General features: G+C 37.8%; 2 protein-coding genes across 6 annotated transcripts in view; both read right to left on the reverse strand.

Moving 5' to 3' along the window:
- Positions 1-14,253, reverse strand: part of LOC125413989 (putative ATP-dependent RNA helicase DDX60) — a 337,410-nt gene that overhangs the window by 279,044 nt on the left and 44,113 nt on the right. The gene's annotated exons all lie outside the window — the stretch shown is intronic.
- Positions 1-14,253, reverse strand: part of LOC148118308 (putative ATP-dependent RNA helicase DDX60) — a 93,123-nt gene that overhangs the window by 34,723 nt on the left and 44,147 nt on the right. For all 4 annotated transcript variants that reach the window (XM_087900932.1, XM_087900933.1, XM_087900936.1 and 1 more), the window contains 7 exons: positions 12,302-12,421; positions 10,314-10,409; positions 7,575-7,690; positions 6,235-6,377; positions 6,007-6,116; positions 1,889-1,993; positions 1,238-1,366 (listed from right to left, as the gene is read on the reverse strand). In XM_087900932.1, the coding sequence (XP_087757058.1) occupies positions 1,238-1,366; positions 1,889-1,993; positions 6,007-6,116; positions 6,235-6,377; positions 7,575-7,690; positions 10,314-10,409; positions 12,302-12,421 (819 nt within the window). The remainder of the gene's footprint in view (positions 1-1,237; positions 1,367-1,888; positions 1,994-6,006; positions 6,117-6,234; positions 6,378-7,574; positions 7,691-10,313; positions 10,410-12,301; positions 12,422-14,253) is intronic.

The raw sequence follows: 14,253 nt of genomic DNA on the forward strand, positions 1-14,253 counted from the left end.
TTTCCACTGTAGCAGGAGAAAGGAGCCCCCTCCATGCTGCAGAGGCAAGCATAGCCAACCTGACTAAGAGGTTTTGAATGACCAGATAAGCACAGGAAAATGTAACCTATCTTTACCATGTTTCCAAATGAAAGAAAGAAAAAAATCAAGGTATGGAGGTGGGGAGAGGAGCATATGAAAAAACAATCATGCATGCAATTCCTAAAAAACAAACAAAAAAATGTCTGAAGCCTCAAATTTTGATGATAAAATAAGATTATAACTATAAACAAAATAAATTTACAAGCATATAGTTCTAGTGTAAGATTCCACTTCTTAAAATTTAAAAGAAAAATGGTGAAGAATAAAACCCCAAAGAAAGCTGCAAACCAGAGTCTCTGAACATGACAGGGACATAGAACACATGAGCTCACAGCAGTGTGGATGACTGCCAAGGAGCTCACAAGATCAGTCCTGAAGTAATTTCAGCATGAGTGAGGAGGCACATGCAAAGTCTCACCCTAGCTGAGGAGCTAGCACCAAATGATGTCTGCTGTGGGCAGAGAACAGTCAGTGTTCTTTCATACGTTGATAGGTTGTCCATGTTCCAGTGGATGAACCCACAGCCATGAAAATACTGGCAGCACTGAATGGACTCAGTGAGTTTAAAAAAGGATCATGTGAGGCTGAAGGAGGAGATGGTAGGAGGGGAGGACTGGGGAGGAGATTTGGAAGCACATAACACACATGTCCTTGAAATTCTCAAATAAAGATTTTTTTAAAGAGATTAAAACTCCAAAACTAAGAAAGGAAGAAAAGCAAAAATGTGTTTCAGCTTTTTGAGCCACATCATTAGGCTGACAAAACCATCAAAAATCTCAAACATGAGTCCTATATCATCTCTTATCTGCCACCAAATCTGTGAGGAACGCATAGTCTCTTGCCAAGTTTTAGGGTACATTAAAGAAAAAATAAAAATGATTTTCCTTTCTCTTTTTGTTCTAGCTCAGAATCACTATACAGCAAGTCAATCCTTTTTTCAGCAAATTTCTTATTTTATATTAAAAATTTCCACCTCCTTCCATTTCACTCCCCTTCCCCCTACTTCCTCTCTCCCTCCCTCTCCGGACCAAAGAGCAAATCTTGAAAATCTAAAATAAACATTGAAAACTACAAAGAAGAGAAATGGTGTTATTGGTTGAATGATACACTCAGGAAAAACAAAATAGAGTGCTTTGATCAAAATGTGTGAAATTACCTGCTCCTGGTTCCCATTTTTAACCCAGTTGGTGAATTCTTCCTTTAAGCTCTCCTCATATTTTCTTACATCCGTTTTTTTAATGACTAAATTGTTCTTAAAAAGAGGGAAGTTCTCTGGACACAGATTCTGGGAATGAAAGACCATAAAATTCCATAAAAATAATGTCAGAAAACCTAAAAATATTTCCCAATTACATTCTTCCTTGACAGTTTTATGGTCTCTTAGGTTAGAGGCAGTTGGACTTCTCTTACCTCCCTCCCCATACCTTCTAGGATACAGAAATATGTATGAACTCTCCAATGGCAAGAAGACAGAGCAAACAGGTCTCCAGGGAAAACACCAGCATTCAAGACATAGAGAAAAACTTGAGAAGAAAAGAATCTGAGGATTAAAAATCCAGAGTGGGAAAGGAGACCCAATACCACAATTTCTAGAGAGGAGAAAGAAGGGACATTTTCAGAAACTGATATTTAACACTGTTACTAGCCCAATTAACTGAGAAAGTATACGGAGGCCGTTTCCTCAGGGAAATGGTCTGCTAATCATTTCAAATCATCAAATCCAAGTGGTAGAAATGGTGGCCATATGTTTCTGAATAGCAATATTGAGCTCTACCATAACAGCATGGATTCCATATAGATTCTTTACCTGTGCCTGGGGCCAACTTTTCCAGACCTGAAGCATAGTGTCATATAGCTGAATGCTTTCTCGAGGTGAAAAGGCAAGGTCAGAAGGAAATCCATACTTTTCAATCTATGATTAAAATAAAATCAAACTTATTAATACTTTTTTTAAAACCTGCAGGATGTGAAGGTTTATAAGAAATGCTTGCTTTGATCATTCAAAGCTGGGAAAATGGTGAAGATTGCATTGAGTCTATTTCGTTTTTAAAAAAAAAGAAATTTTAAAAATTCTGTGTATGTGGGGCAGTACACTCCCAGGCCAAAAGAGGGAGACAGATTCCCAGAGCTGGAGTTATAGGTTGTTGTGAATCACCCAGTGTGGGTCCTAGGAAATGAACTTGGGTCTTCAGCAAAGTCCCCTTAACTGCAGAGACATCCGTTCACCGCCAACTTGTGGAGACCCAAAAATGTGAGCCTATTTCCACCTTGTCTGAAGGTCAAAGAAGTCCAGCTTGCTCAAAGTTGTTGCCATTCTACCCTGGCCATGGGTCAGAGAGTTGGAAATTACTTCTGTTCCTTCAAGGTTATTGCCCATTTCTACCTCAATCAACGATTCCACCTCCATTTAGACCAGAGAGTTCCTCTCTCCCAAGGATTTGTCAACAGGCGAGACTAATATCCAGACCTTGTGGTTTAGGAATAGAGAAGTAGCTAAGTAAATCTGTTTATACAAAAAAATCTAGGGATCCAACAAAGTTCCTACTCCCTTAGGGATTCCACCCAGGTGGTGGTTTGCCTACAGAATACTTTGGTCTAGGGTGTGAGCAATACTGTCTCGTTCTAGAAACAGAAAGTTTAACTAAGAATATAGCCCACAATCTTCAACAGGTCTGTTCATTTTCTTGTATGATGTTAATGCAGTTTTTTATCTTACTCCTACCTTTTGGGATCAGGGGTATTTAAAGCAAATAGAAATTAAACGTGGGCAATTTTAGTCTTCACCAGAACTCCCTCCAGATACTATCCTATGCTTCTGGTTTATTATTTTCACTCGTGTCTTCATTTCCTTTTCTTATTTTTCTAATCTCCATGCCCCTACCCTGGTTCAGTGGTATACTTGTCAAAGCTGGTCTCCAGCACCACCCCCAATGTTATCCTTATGTTCTCTTTTTAATTATCACTTGAGAGTGGTTAGTTTTGCAGCCAAACTAAATGAAACAAAAATTAACCCAAGAATCCTTGTAAGTTTTAGAATACAAATCTTCTGGGTCACGGGCTTAGGGTTGCTGAAGTTTCTTACCCGTTTAGACAAGATTTACATTTATAAAATAAAACATTAGTTCTGTCTTTGTCCTGAATTTATTGTAGGAAATAAAGTAGGAAATAGATAAGATTCTTAGCTATATGTCTGCCATAAGATTAGTGCAGCATCCATTGATGTGGTCTATCAATTAATAAGTTCATAAGTTTTAAGGATTCTAGCAGTTTTTTGGTCCAGGCTGGGACTCAGTCTAGATTCTTTTCACTACAAACTGGTAAATTGGCAAGAAGGCAAAACCTAAACAAATCTTTGCAGAGAAAAAAGAGAACTAACAGTGGATCATGATACAGCAGTTATTTTGTAAATACAAGAGTCCCTGTACCACAGGTGATCTTCACATTCAGTCCACACTGAGCAAGAGACAGCAGTTATTTCAAGTGTTTCCCAGGGCTGACAGCTCTCCAGACAGCAGCAGCTGTGCCTGGATGGCATGATAACTTGTGGCAAAGGTCAAACAAGGCTTCAGTGTGCCAGAAACAAGACATACATGGCTGAGGGCAAGCCCTCGCTGGTGATCCCTTGCTTCTGTTGAACTAAGGCCAAGTCATTTGTACTCTCCTATCTCTTGCTTTTCAAAATCATTTTTCTGATATAGCCTTAAAGGTAACAGACAGTTAGATGATTCTTCTCTTCATGTTGCTACAATTTATCACATTTTGGGATATTTTGAAGTCACTTAGCTCTTTCAGTTAATCTAATGAGAAACGATCAGAATTATCTACACATTTGGAATTTACACTCATTTCTATTTTTCTTCTATAGGAAATGACCTATATAAGTATATGCTATGCAAGTGGTTGTAAAATTCATTTAACAATGCCTAAGTCTAGCATTTACTCTATATCCTTGCCACCAAATCTTAAGACAAATACAACCGCATGACCTTTGCAGAAGTCGCATAGGGTCAGACCACACCGTAACTACTCTATTGCTTTTCAGTTACTCCATTAATAGCTACCAAGAAGAGAGGGAAGGCACTTGGAGCAAGCTCAGAACCAGTATACTTGAAGCTGTTTAAGGATAACATTTCTTAATCACTTTACACAAAGCAAGCAATTTTAAAGATAATACTGAGAATGTCAGACAATCTGTAGATATCAGAAAGGGGGTGAGGACACAAGGAAGAAAGAGGGGAAAAGGAAGAAAAGAGGGAGAGACTACAAGTGGATTTTTGTATTACTGATGGCTGTATTAATATCTATATTCTTAGTATAAGTTAAGGCACAGGATTTTTTCCATTTTTCAGTTAATTTGGAGTTTTAATTGGGTTCTTACCACTAATAATAAAGGTTTTCTTCACAAGCATTTTACTAGAAAAACTCCATATTCAAATCCATTTCATTGCCTTTGGAAGTCATTGCAATACACAGCCAACTACTATCATGTGGTGCTCATGTATATATGAGTATATTACATACATGATCATGTAAACATGATATATACATGGTGTATCAGTACATGGTGTATATGATAGACAAAACTTTTGTGTTAACACAGAATTAACCAATGAGTCTGGGATTACAACTGATTTACTCCATTTTCTTAGTGCTAAAGTAGTGATATAGTTGTTCTTGACTCACTTCCATTATTTGTAAAATGAAACTGTAGTGGGACCTCCATCACACAATTGAGGTAGTTAAAAGATGTGAAATGTGTGAGCATTTTAAAAACATCATTCCAATCAGCTACCCTTTAAAAACAGCCAATATTCACACAGCCATGTGTTAGTAACTGAGGTACAGGAGATTCATCCCGCAGAAGATACTTCACAACACTAAAAGGCCAGTGCCGAAGGTCCAGTGGTAATCTGACTTTGCTGACACACAAACACAAAGTGCTGTGGAGAAGTTAACCAACCAGTTGAGGAAAACACAGCAAGATTCTAAAAAGGCTCCACATTATTAGAGTTTCAAAGGAAAAAATCAAGATCTAGGCACCAACATGCAGCATTTGGAATGAGCAGCGTATAGCATACGGGCTTCCAAGCAAAACACATTCAGGAAGTGCAATGTAGAAAAAGGCTCTGGAGGACCTAAGCTGTCAAGGTCTGTATACTTAGCTGTTTTTAAAGAAGTTTAGTAAACTCTTTTAAGGAATAGAATTATAATTAAGAGCCATAATATAGTATCAGAATATAGTATATACTTCAGTTTTCAGGTCTGAGAGGGAAGAAAAATAAATTGCTCTCATTTAAGGACCAATGTGAGTTTAAATGAACATTTCTAGGGAGTGGAATGAGAATGGACGACCAGTACATATAGGAAATATTTAAGAAATTATCCTCCACTAACCAGGCAATAGCTGGTTGACATTTTTTTAAGGTCTCTACATTGCTGAGCCATTACCAAAGCCTCATGACTTGATTGCCATGGCAATGTGTTCCTGGTTTCAGATCATACACATTAGTCATGTTTTCACATGTGAGACTTTTCCACACATGTATGTAGCTGCACTGAGCAAAGAGGTTAAGTGTTGTCCTCAGCACTTCATTAGTGGTGCAAAAGTAAGTTAGTTAAGGGAGAGGCAGACATGGGTGTTTAATAAAGGGGAAAAAGGACAGAAATAATGTCCCCAGACTAATAAGATCATGAAGTCAATGTGTTTAGTAGTATTAAAACCTTGAGGATCCTGATGGCATTCTAACGTTGAGAAACTACAGAAACGAGAACACTGCTGTTCATTTTTAATTCAACATTGTAGTGTTCCCTCTGCATTCTAGCATCAGGCTGAGCTTCAGATGCATTCTGTACAACACTGTATTTTCAACTGTTAGCCAGACAGTGCTGTTGCATGGAACAACTGTGGCAAAGGTTGCTACTTACATGATCTGTGGTTAGTGCAGCACATGGGTGAAAATGATCAAAGCAAACTTCACCCTGTCTCACAGAACATACGTGCTTCTCTAGGTCATTGTATCTCTCTCTGTAGATCACTGAAAGGAGAAGAGTGAGATTTACAAATATTCAGAAATGTGGTAAGTGGAATAATTTTAAAGCAAATAGCTAAACCGAACAAAAACAAGGCTATACTACTACACAGAGCATACATACCAAGTCTAACTTTGTATGACTGTCTGGCTTGCCCTTGGTCTTTATGGTGATTGCCACGGGAGGCAGCATTTTTTTTGGAAAAAGTTGTTTTCTCCATTGCACTGTCTACTTTTTCCCAGTACCTCTTTACTGACTGGAGCCACCTTTCAAGATAAATATTTTAGTTATTTATTTTAACCAGTAATGTGTCAATGGTTCATGTTTCAAGTGCTTTGGTATAATTTTGAAAGCTGTGGAGTCATTAGAAGGTGGGAGCTGCATACAGAAGTCAGTCACTAGCAGTGGGACTGTGAAGAGTAATTGACAACCAGCATCAGCCATCACAAAGGTTATAGTAGCCAGGGGCTCTTATCTAGCTCTCTCTCTGCTTCCTGTCTGCTGCCATGTAAACAAACTGCCACCTCAGCCTCCCACTTCCATGGATGAAGTCTCTGCTCCTTACCTTTTCCACTATGATGAGCTGAAATCTTTCTAAAACTCTGAGTCTAAATAAAATCATCCCTCCCTTAAGGCATTTTTGTTCACATCAACGCAAAAGTAGATCATACATTGTTTAAGCAGAAAACAGAAATAACTTATGTGAAATTAAATATTTAAATACAAAAGAAATAATATATCTTAAAACTTTCACAGAATGAAATTAGATCTATAGCCACATAACCTGAAATAAAATTCTAGCTTCCTTACTATTAACTCTGAATCCTGCATGAAACACTTAATATTTTTATAGCTGCCTTTCACATTTAAAAATCAATAGACTTATAAAAGTACTATTAAGTAAGAATAACAATGGAAATAGTAGTACATCTAATATTGATAATATTTAAGATAAATTACTGTAAGCAAAGCACTTAGGAGGGAATGTGACACATGGGAGAAGGTAAGGGATGTGTTGTTATCAGTGCTCAACATTGAAGCTAATAAAGCTTTGCTCTCTTTCTAAACAAAATAAAATCTACAAAATGGGATGATCTTGAATCTATGACTAAATGTACCATTCTTTTATCCTGATTTATGTTTCCCAGTAAAGTAGGTAGTGTAAAATAAAAAGAATTGTGCAGCTACCACTTTATTTTTGAGCTATGACCTGATACTTCCTATTCAATTGCATATCTGACCCAAGGGACACTGGGTATTTCTTTGTAAAGAATAGCCAAGACTTATAAGAAAGAACTAAATAGACAGTAGCTTGAATTCAGGGAGTGAACAAGAAAATGAGGGAACTATAAAGCCCATTAAGGACTATGAAATCCAAACTATCAAAATAGATAAACATTCTGTCCAAAATAGAACTGAATTTATATTCAGTTCTATTCATTATATGAGTACTGAATTCATACTCAGTAAGATGCTCAGGGTTGCTTATGGTGGCTGAAAGGGCCAAAAATGGACATCGGATCATGACAAGGAGATGCTCCCAGATTTCGGCTCCAATTTCTCCACCCAGACAATGTACCTATAAAAGAAAAGATGCTTTCAAGTCACTGGTTAGTTTTAAGAATGGTAAATTAAAATAACATATAGAATCGTAATTGATCATAGGTATTCCCCATCACCTTTAATGAACCACAGCAAGTTTTAAAAAGGACTAGAAAATCCTGATTTAGGACATCTTGGCACTTGAATTTTTTTAAATATTTTTAACCAATGCACCTGTTATTATTTTTTATTTTGCTTTCAGAAGTTTCTTTCAGGCCTATGCATTTTTTGCCATGTTTATTGACAATCAAAACACCTCATCTCATTCACAATACAGTACCTTTGTGAATATTGTCCTAACTGGATACTACATTCTTGACATCACACACAAATACGCTTCAAAGATAAGTTATATCTAGTCATGTCTCTAGTTAATGTTTTTCCCTTCCTTGTGGAACAAGGAATTTAATCACTTAAAGGGATACATAATGATTGGCATCTGTGGTCCACTGCTGCTATTCCAGCATCACATGAGGTCACTCATCCTCTCTTACTACGACTCATACACATTAGCCATTTCTTTGTTCCTCAGCACACACTTCCCACCCCAGAGATTTCACATTGTTATCTCTCCTATATAAAATATTCTTAACAATAAAATAAAAAGCCAACATATAACCATGGCCTCTTAATCAGTGAATTTCATCTTGGTGTCACTAGTTTAAAAGGGTTTTGCTGACCATCCATCCATCCATTCCAGAGTGGTCCTCCAGCCTGCCTTCTGCCATTGTTGCAATTGTGACTGACATCTTGATCTTCACAGGAAGCACTGCTGGCAGGTTGTAAGCATTTCTGTTCCCTGAGTTAACTTTTCTCTCTCAATCTGTATCTCAATCTGGATAACTCTAGCACTGACACAATGCCTGCCTCTAGGGTGGCATTCCTCAAATGAGGTTAATTAAATGAATACATGACCAAATTCAGTTAGATGAACGAAGGATTCTTGGACATATGAATATGTTAAATTCAACCCCTGGAAAAAACTTTAAAAGACTTACTTTCAGGTAAGCAGTTATACATATATGTGTAGAAACGCCTATATTCACATTTTCTATTGCCCATTTGATTTCGTCTTGGTCAGTGACAATTAACTTTAATTTAACTTTAAATATTAACTTTAATTTTTGCAATATTTAGCAATATTCCCTGATTCTGGAAGAATAGACGCTAGCCTTCAAAGCCTTTAGCAGTTGCCCTAATATAAAATTGGAAGAATTTGGGTGTCCAATGTTATATCCTTTCAGAACATGGTATCCAAGCTACAACTCGGTGTTCTACATTGTCTTATACTTCTAATATTTTAAAATTTTATACATATGGTTGTTTGGCCTACATGCATGTATAGACTAGTATTATTTAAATAAAGCCATCCAAAATTCCAAGGACACAAAATAAATAGGAAAACTAAAAATAAACATAACAACTCAGTATCCAAAAACTAAAAGCACAACTTATTTGGTCATTTCAAGTTTATAACATAAAGAAAGGACTGGAGATTTGGGGCAATGGTGAACTGCTTCAAAGACCTGGATTTAATCTCCAGGACTAAAACTATTTATTCATTATTCTTATTATTCTTATTCTTATTATTACTGAAACAAAGTAAATATTAGCTAAAATAGTTTTCTTTTTTTATTTTTAGTTTAAAATCCAGGAATAAAAGAATGTACTTTTCTCTGGGGATCTAAGTCTCTGAATAAGCATACTGAATGATGCTGCTATAGAACTCCACTATGGCTTCCATCAGAACGTCTGCATCTACATTGGTTCTCACCCCACTCTAATGCTCAGGGACACTGATCCACAGGTGCTACTCCAGTGGGACCCCAGGTTCTCTGGATCTCTGGCTTTAGTGATGGAGTAAGTTGAGATCGGTTTTCCATGGGCCTCTCCCAGGTTGCCTGAGCCAGCCGTGTACCTCAGCTAAGGTTCACTGCTTGAAATGCAACCCATTCCATCAGAATCTCCTTTGCAACCTTGTACTGGCTTTGTGGGAGCCTAGTGTATTTGGATGCTCACCTATTTAGACCTGGATGGAGGGGGGAGGACCTTGGACTTCCCACAGGGCAGGGAACCCTGACTGCTCTTTGGACTGAATGAGTACAGCAACATCCAATAAAATCATGTCTAAAACTCAGGACAAAAAAGACTAACAGTAAGTTCCTCTCTCTAGATTTCCTCACAAATGCCTTTTTGAAAACATACTTTTAGAACAGTAAATTTGATAGGCCATTTGTTTTCCTTTAAGATTATGACAGACAGAATCATTTCTCATCACTTGCTGAAGCACAAAAAACTTTGCTCTGGAGACCAGACTGAATTTTGAATTTCTATCAAGGGAAACTTGTATCATGAGTTTAATTCTGTTCCCTCACAACAGCATTATTATTGAAGACCAGTTCCCCATGCATGCAGAACTCTCACCATTAAACAATATTTAGTCACATCAGAAGAAGTGAGCCGAGAGGGTGATTCAGCTGGGGGAATGCTCAGAAGAAAATTGCCTCTAAATTATACAATGGGCAGATGTCCCAAATCACGAAAGACATGCAATATTTATGAACACTAGAAAGCTATCCTGAGACGTGAAATCAACCTACCTCATCAAATATGACGTATCTGATCCTCTTCACCCAACTTTGGCGATGAGGAGCCAGTAGCAGAATTTCAAAGCAGGCAGGCACGGTAACAAGGACCTAAAAACAGCAGCAGGGTATGAAGTAACACTTAGTATGTGCATAGGTATAAAACTACATGAGGCGAAGCTTGTGAGACCTGAGTGTATCTCGTATAATTAAGATCTGATACTACATCTAAGGACTGGATTCATTGCATGTGTGATAATAGTTTGAATCACATGAAATTTCAATTTTCCTGGGACAAAATAGTAAAATATCAAGTCTGAAGTGCAAATTCTTGTTTATGAGCCTTCCAACTGTGTCCATCCCTAAATGGGACACATTTTGATCTCTTTCCAAGCACAACAATCAGTAAAGGAAGTGGAAAGATCTAGAGAGCCAGGGGAAGGCGCAGATAATTGTTAACTGCTGTCTTCTGAAAAAGGCCTGGCAGTTCCACCCATGAACTCACAGTAACTGTGGCTATCTCTGTACAAAACCTGCAGATCAAATCAGTCAAAATTCCAGCATGAATGAGGAAGCACTCGCAAGACCACACCCCCGCAGAGGAGTTATTGGCAGGTGGTGTCTGCTGGGGAAGAGACATGATACTGGGAGGTCTACGGAATGGAGGGAGGGAAGGGAGGTAGAAGGAGAAAACAGGGAAGGTGGAAATGATCTTAATACACCTCAAACATGTATAAAATTCTCCAGAAATAAATAATATTTTAACTAAATAAGTACTTTAAAAAGAAAAATATGTAAAAGTCAAAGTCATTAATATTAACTTTTTTTTTTTTTTTTTTTTTTTTTTTTTTTTTAGGTTTTTCAAGACAGAGTTTCTCTGTGTAACAGTCCTGACTGTTCTGGAACTCACTTTGTAGACCAGTCTGAGATTTGCCTGCCTCTTCCTCCAAACTGCTGGGATTGAAGGTGTGCACCACCATGGCCCGGCTTAACTTTACTTAATTCTTTCAAATCTAACACTAACAGAGAATTTGTGTTAGAAGAGGTTTCTTTGATTTTTTAATTTTATTGATTTTTATTGAGCTCTACATTTTTCTCTGCTCCCTTTCCTGCTTTTTCCCTCCCCTTCAACCTTCCCCCAAGTTCCTCATGCACCCAATTTACTCAGGAGATCTTGTCTTTTTCTACTTCCCATATAGATTATATCTATGTAAGTCTCTCTTGGGGTCCTCATTGTTGTTAAGGTTCTCTAGGATTGTGATTTGTAGGCTGTTTTTCTTGGCTTTATGTTTAAAAAACATCTATGAGTGAGTACATGTGTTAATTGTCTTTCTGGGTCTGGGTTACCTCACTCAAAATAATGTTTTCTAGCTCCATCCATTTTCCTGCAAAATTCAAGATGTCATTATTTTTTTTCTGCTGTGTAGTACTCTCCATTGTGTAAATGTACCACATTTTCCTTATCCATTAGAAGATGTTTCTTTTAAAGACAATCCAGGCAACACATTGCCAAGTCTACAATATGATGCACTACAAGCATGTATTCATTTTCATTTTATCCTAATTAATTATTTATCTCATAATTCAATAAGTCAGAACACTATGACTTCACTAACACTGTAGCACATTCATTAACTACAACACAACACAAACTGATATGAGTATCTAACAAGAGAAAGTAATCATGATACTACATGGCTGTTCACTAAATTTCGGTAACTTGTAAGATCACTGTATCATTTTGAATTCCATTGTAAAGCAACATGATGAATGAGATATAAGCTAAAAGTTTAAATCAAAATGAATACATTTTTAGAGAAAATGAGTTCTATTTTTCACATTCCTTAGAATTTGACAAATTTGTATTTTCTCTGTAGAAATTTGTCCTTCACAAATTCAAGAAAATATTTTAACAAGTCTTGAAAAGATGCTATATTTCTTGTCAAAAAGAAATATCATTGTTATAGAATCTAATATCAAGCTTATTAAATAGAATGTCAAACCTGGCAGTTCAGGGCATCATGACGATAATCCCTAGTGAAAACGCCACACACAACTTGACCAGCTGGCAGATTTTTGGTGTAACGCTTTTGCACAGTTGCTGCCACTTGATTAACAAGTGCCTGATTGACAGGAAAACAGATGTATTATTTGCATAATAAAGTGTAGGTCAGCAAAAATTAATGATGGAGTATTTAAGACTATGCTCTGCTATGAATGCAGAAAACTAAATAAATCTTTTTATCTACCCAGTCTACACTAAAAAGCTCTGTCTTTGAGCTGTGGGACTAAAAATCTGAACTTCTTTGATTAACAACAGCCAACAGTAAAACAGACATAGAAAACAATTATCGAAAAGTAAAATGATAGGCATATCCTTTATAGCAGAAAAACTAACATATACAGTGCAATTAAATGATCACCATTTATAATCCGAAGCTATCACAGCAAGAATCTCAAACAAATTTGTATCTCATATTTCAGAACCTCCCTCAGATGTCAGAAGCTTGATTATATACATGAATTTGCATAGTCTCACTTAGGGTCAAGCAGGTAGCATGGCCAGAGGAATCTATAAACCTTCAAACATCTATTACACACTTTTTTAAATTATTACACTTTTCCTCAAAGTACGCACCATAAAGATAAAATTGTAAAATTTACAATACATCCATAAATATGTTTAAAAGTGACATTCCAGTTATTTTAATGTATCTGAACACACAACCCCCTTGTGCTGGGTAGCTTTATGTCAAACTTGAGTCATCTGGAACTCAGAAAGCTCTACTGAGAAAATGCTATCATCATATGGGCCTGTTGCTAACCTTGAATGAATAATTGATGTGGGGGGGCAGTTTACTGTGGAGAGTTTCAACCCTGAGCTAGTAAACCTTGCTGCTACAAGGAAGCAGGATGAGCAAGCCATGACAAAAATAGCCAGTACCCAGCACCCCCCTCCATGGCCTCTGCATCAATTCCTGCCTCTAGGTTCCGACCCAGTTTGGGCTCCTATCCTGATTCTCTCAGCCATTAACTGTGCTGTGTAAGTGTAAGCTGAAATAAACCCTTCCTTCCCAAAGTTTCTTTTGATCATGGCATTTTATCACAGCAATAGGAATACCTAACGAAGATAGTCTCCAAATGAAAATGTGGATACTTCCAATTAACAAAGATTTTGACATTAATAATAAATAACTGTAATAAGCTAAGGTAGAAGCCTGGTTCGTGAATGTATACTTCATTGTGGTTCAGAAAAAGATGTATTATTCATTACACAAAATTTGAGGAATTAGTGAAAATAAGCCAACTTTTCCACTCTAAAATGTAGGCAAAAGGATGCCCTCCTCCCCTCACCCATCACTACCTGAGGCAGATGGATGGGTTGGACCTGTGGTCATAAGAATAGAAAACTGTCTCTGATCCCTACCAGCTAAAAGTTGGAAAAGCAAGCCCTGCACATTGCCCGGGCAACACAATGGAGCCAACTCTACTGGCAGGAGTGAGTACTAGCCCTGAGGTTACAAGAACAGGAGCGTTGTCCCTGCCCCTCACCAGCTGCAACACTTGGAAGAGCTGGTTCTGCACTTCACCTAGGTAACAACAGGGCCATACTTGTCGGTGGAGGTGTGATGTGCCAGAAGTCATCACTACCCATCGGTCATGTGGCAGTGCAGGAAGGTGAGAGATGCCCCCCTTTACCCCTCACTCCTTACTGCCTGCAACAGATGAGAAAGCTGGTCCCTAACAGCTGCAGCACTCAGGAAAAGGCCCCGCCCCTCAGCTAGGAAGCACAGCAGAGCTGCCTGGTGGATGAAGGTGACCCAGCCCCAATGTTATGAGCAAAGGAAAGCCATCCCCATTATGGTAACATGGACAGAGGAAAGATGCTCTTCCCTTTCCCTCTCATGCCCATTAGTACCAGAAATGAGGAAGAAGTTGGCACTGGGGTTATAGG

This window comes from Myodes glareolus, chromosome 23 (assembly GCF_982192425.1).
Source record: "Myodes glareolus chromosome 23, mMyoGla1.1, whole genome shotgun sequence".
Classification (NCBI taxonomy): Eukaryota; Metazoa; Chordata; class Mammalia; order Rodentia; family Cricetidae; genus Myodes; species Myodes glareolus.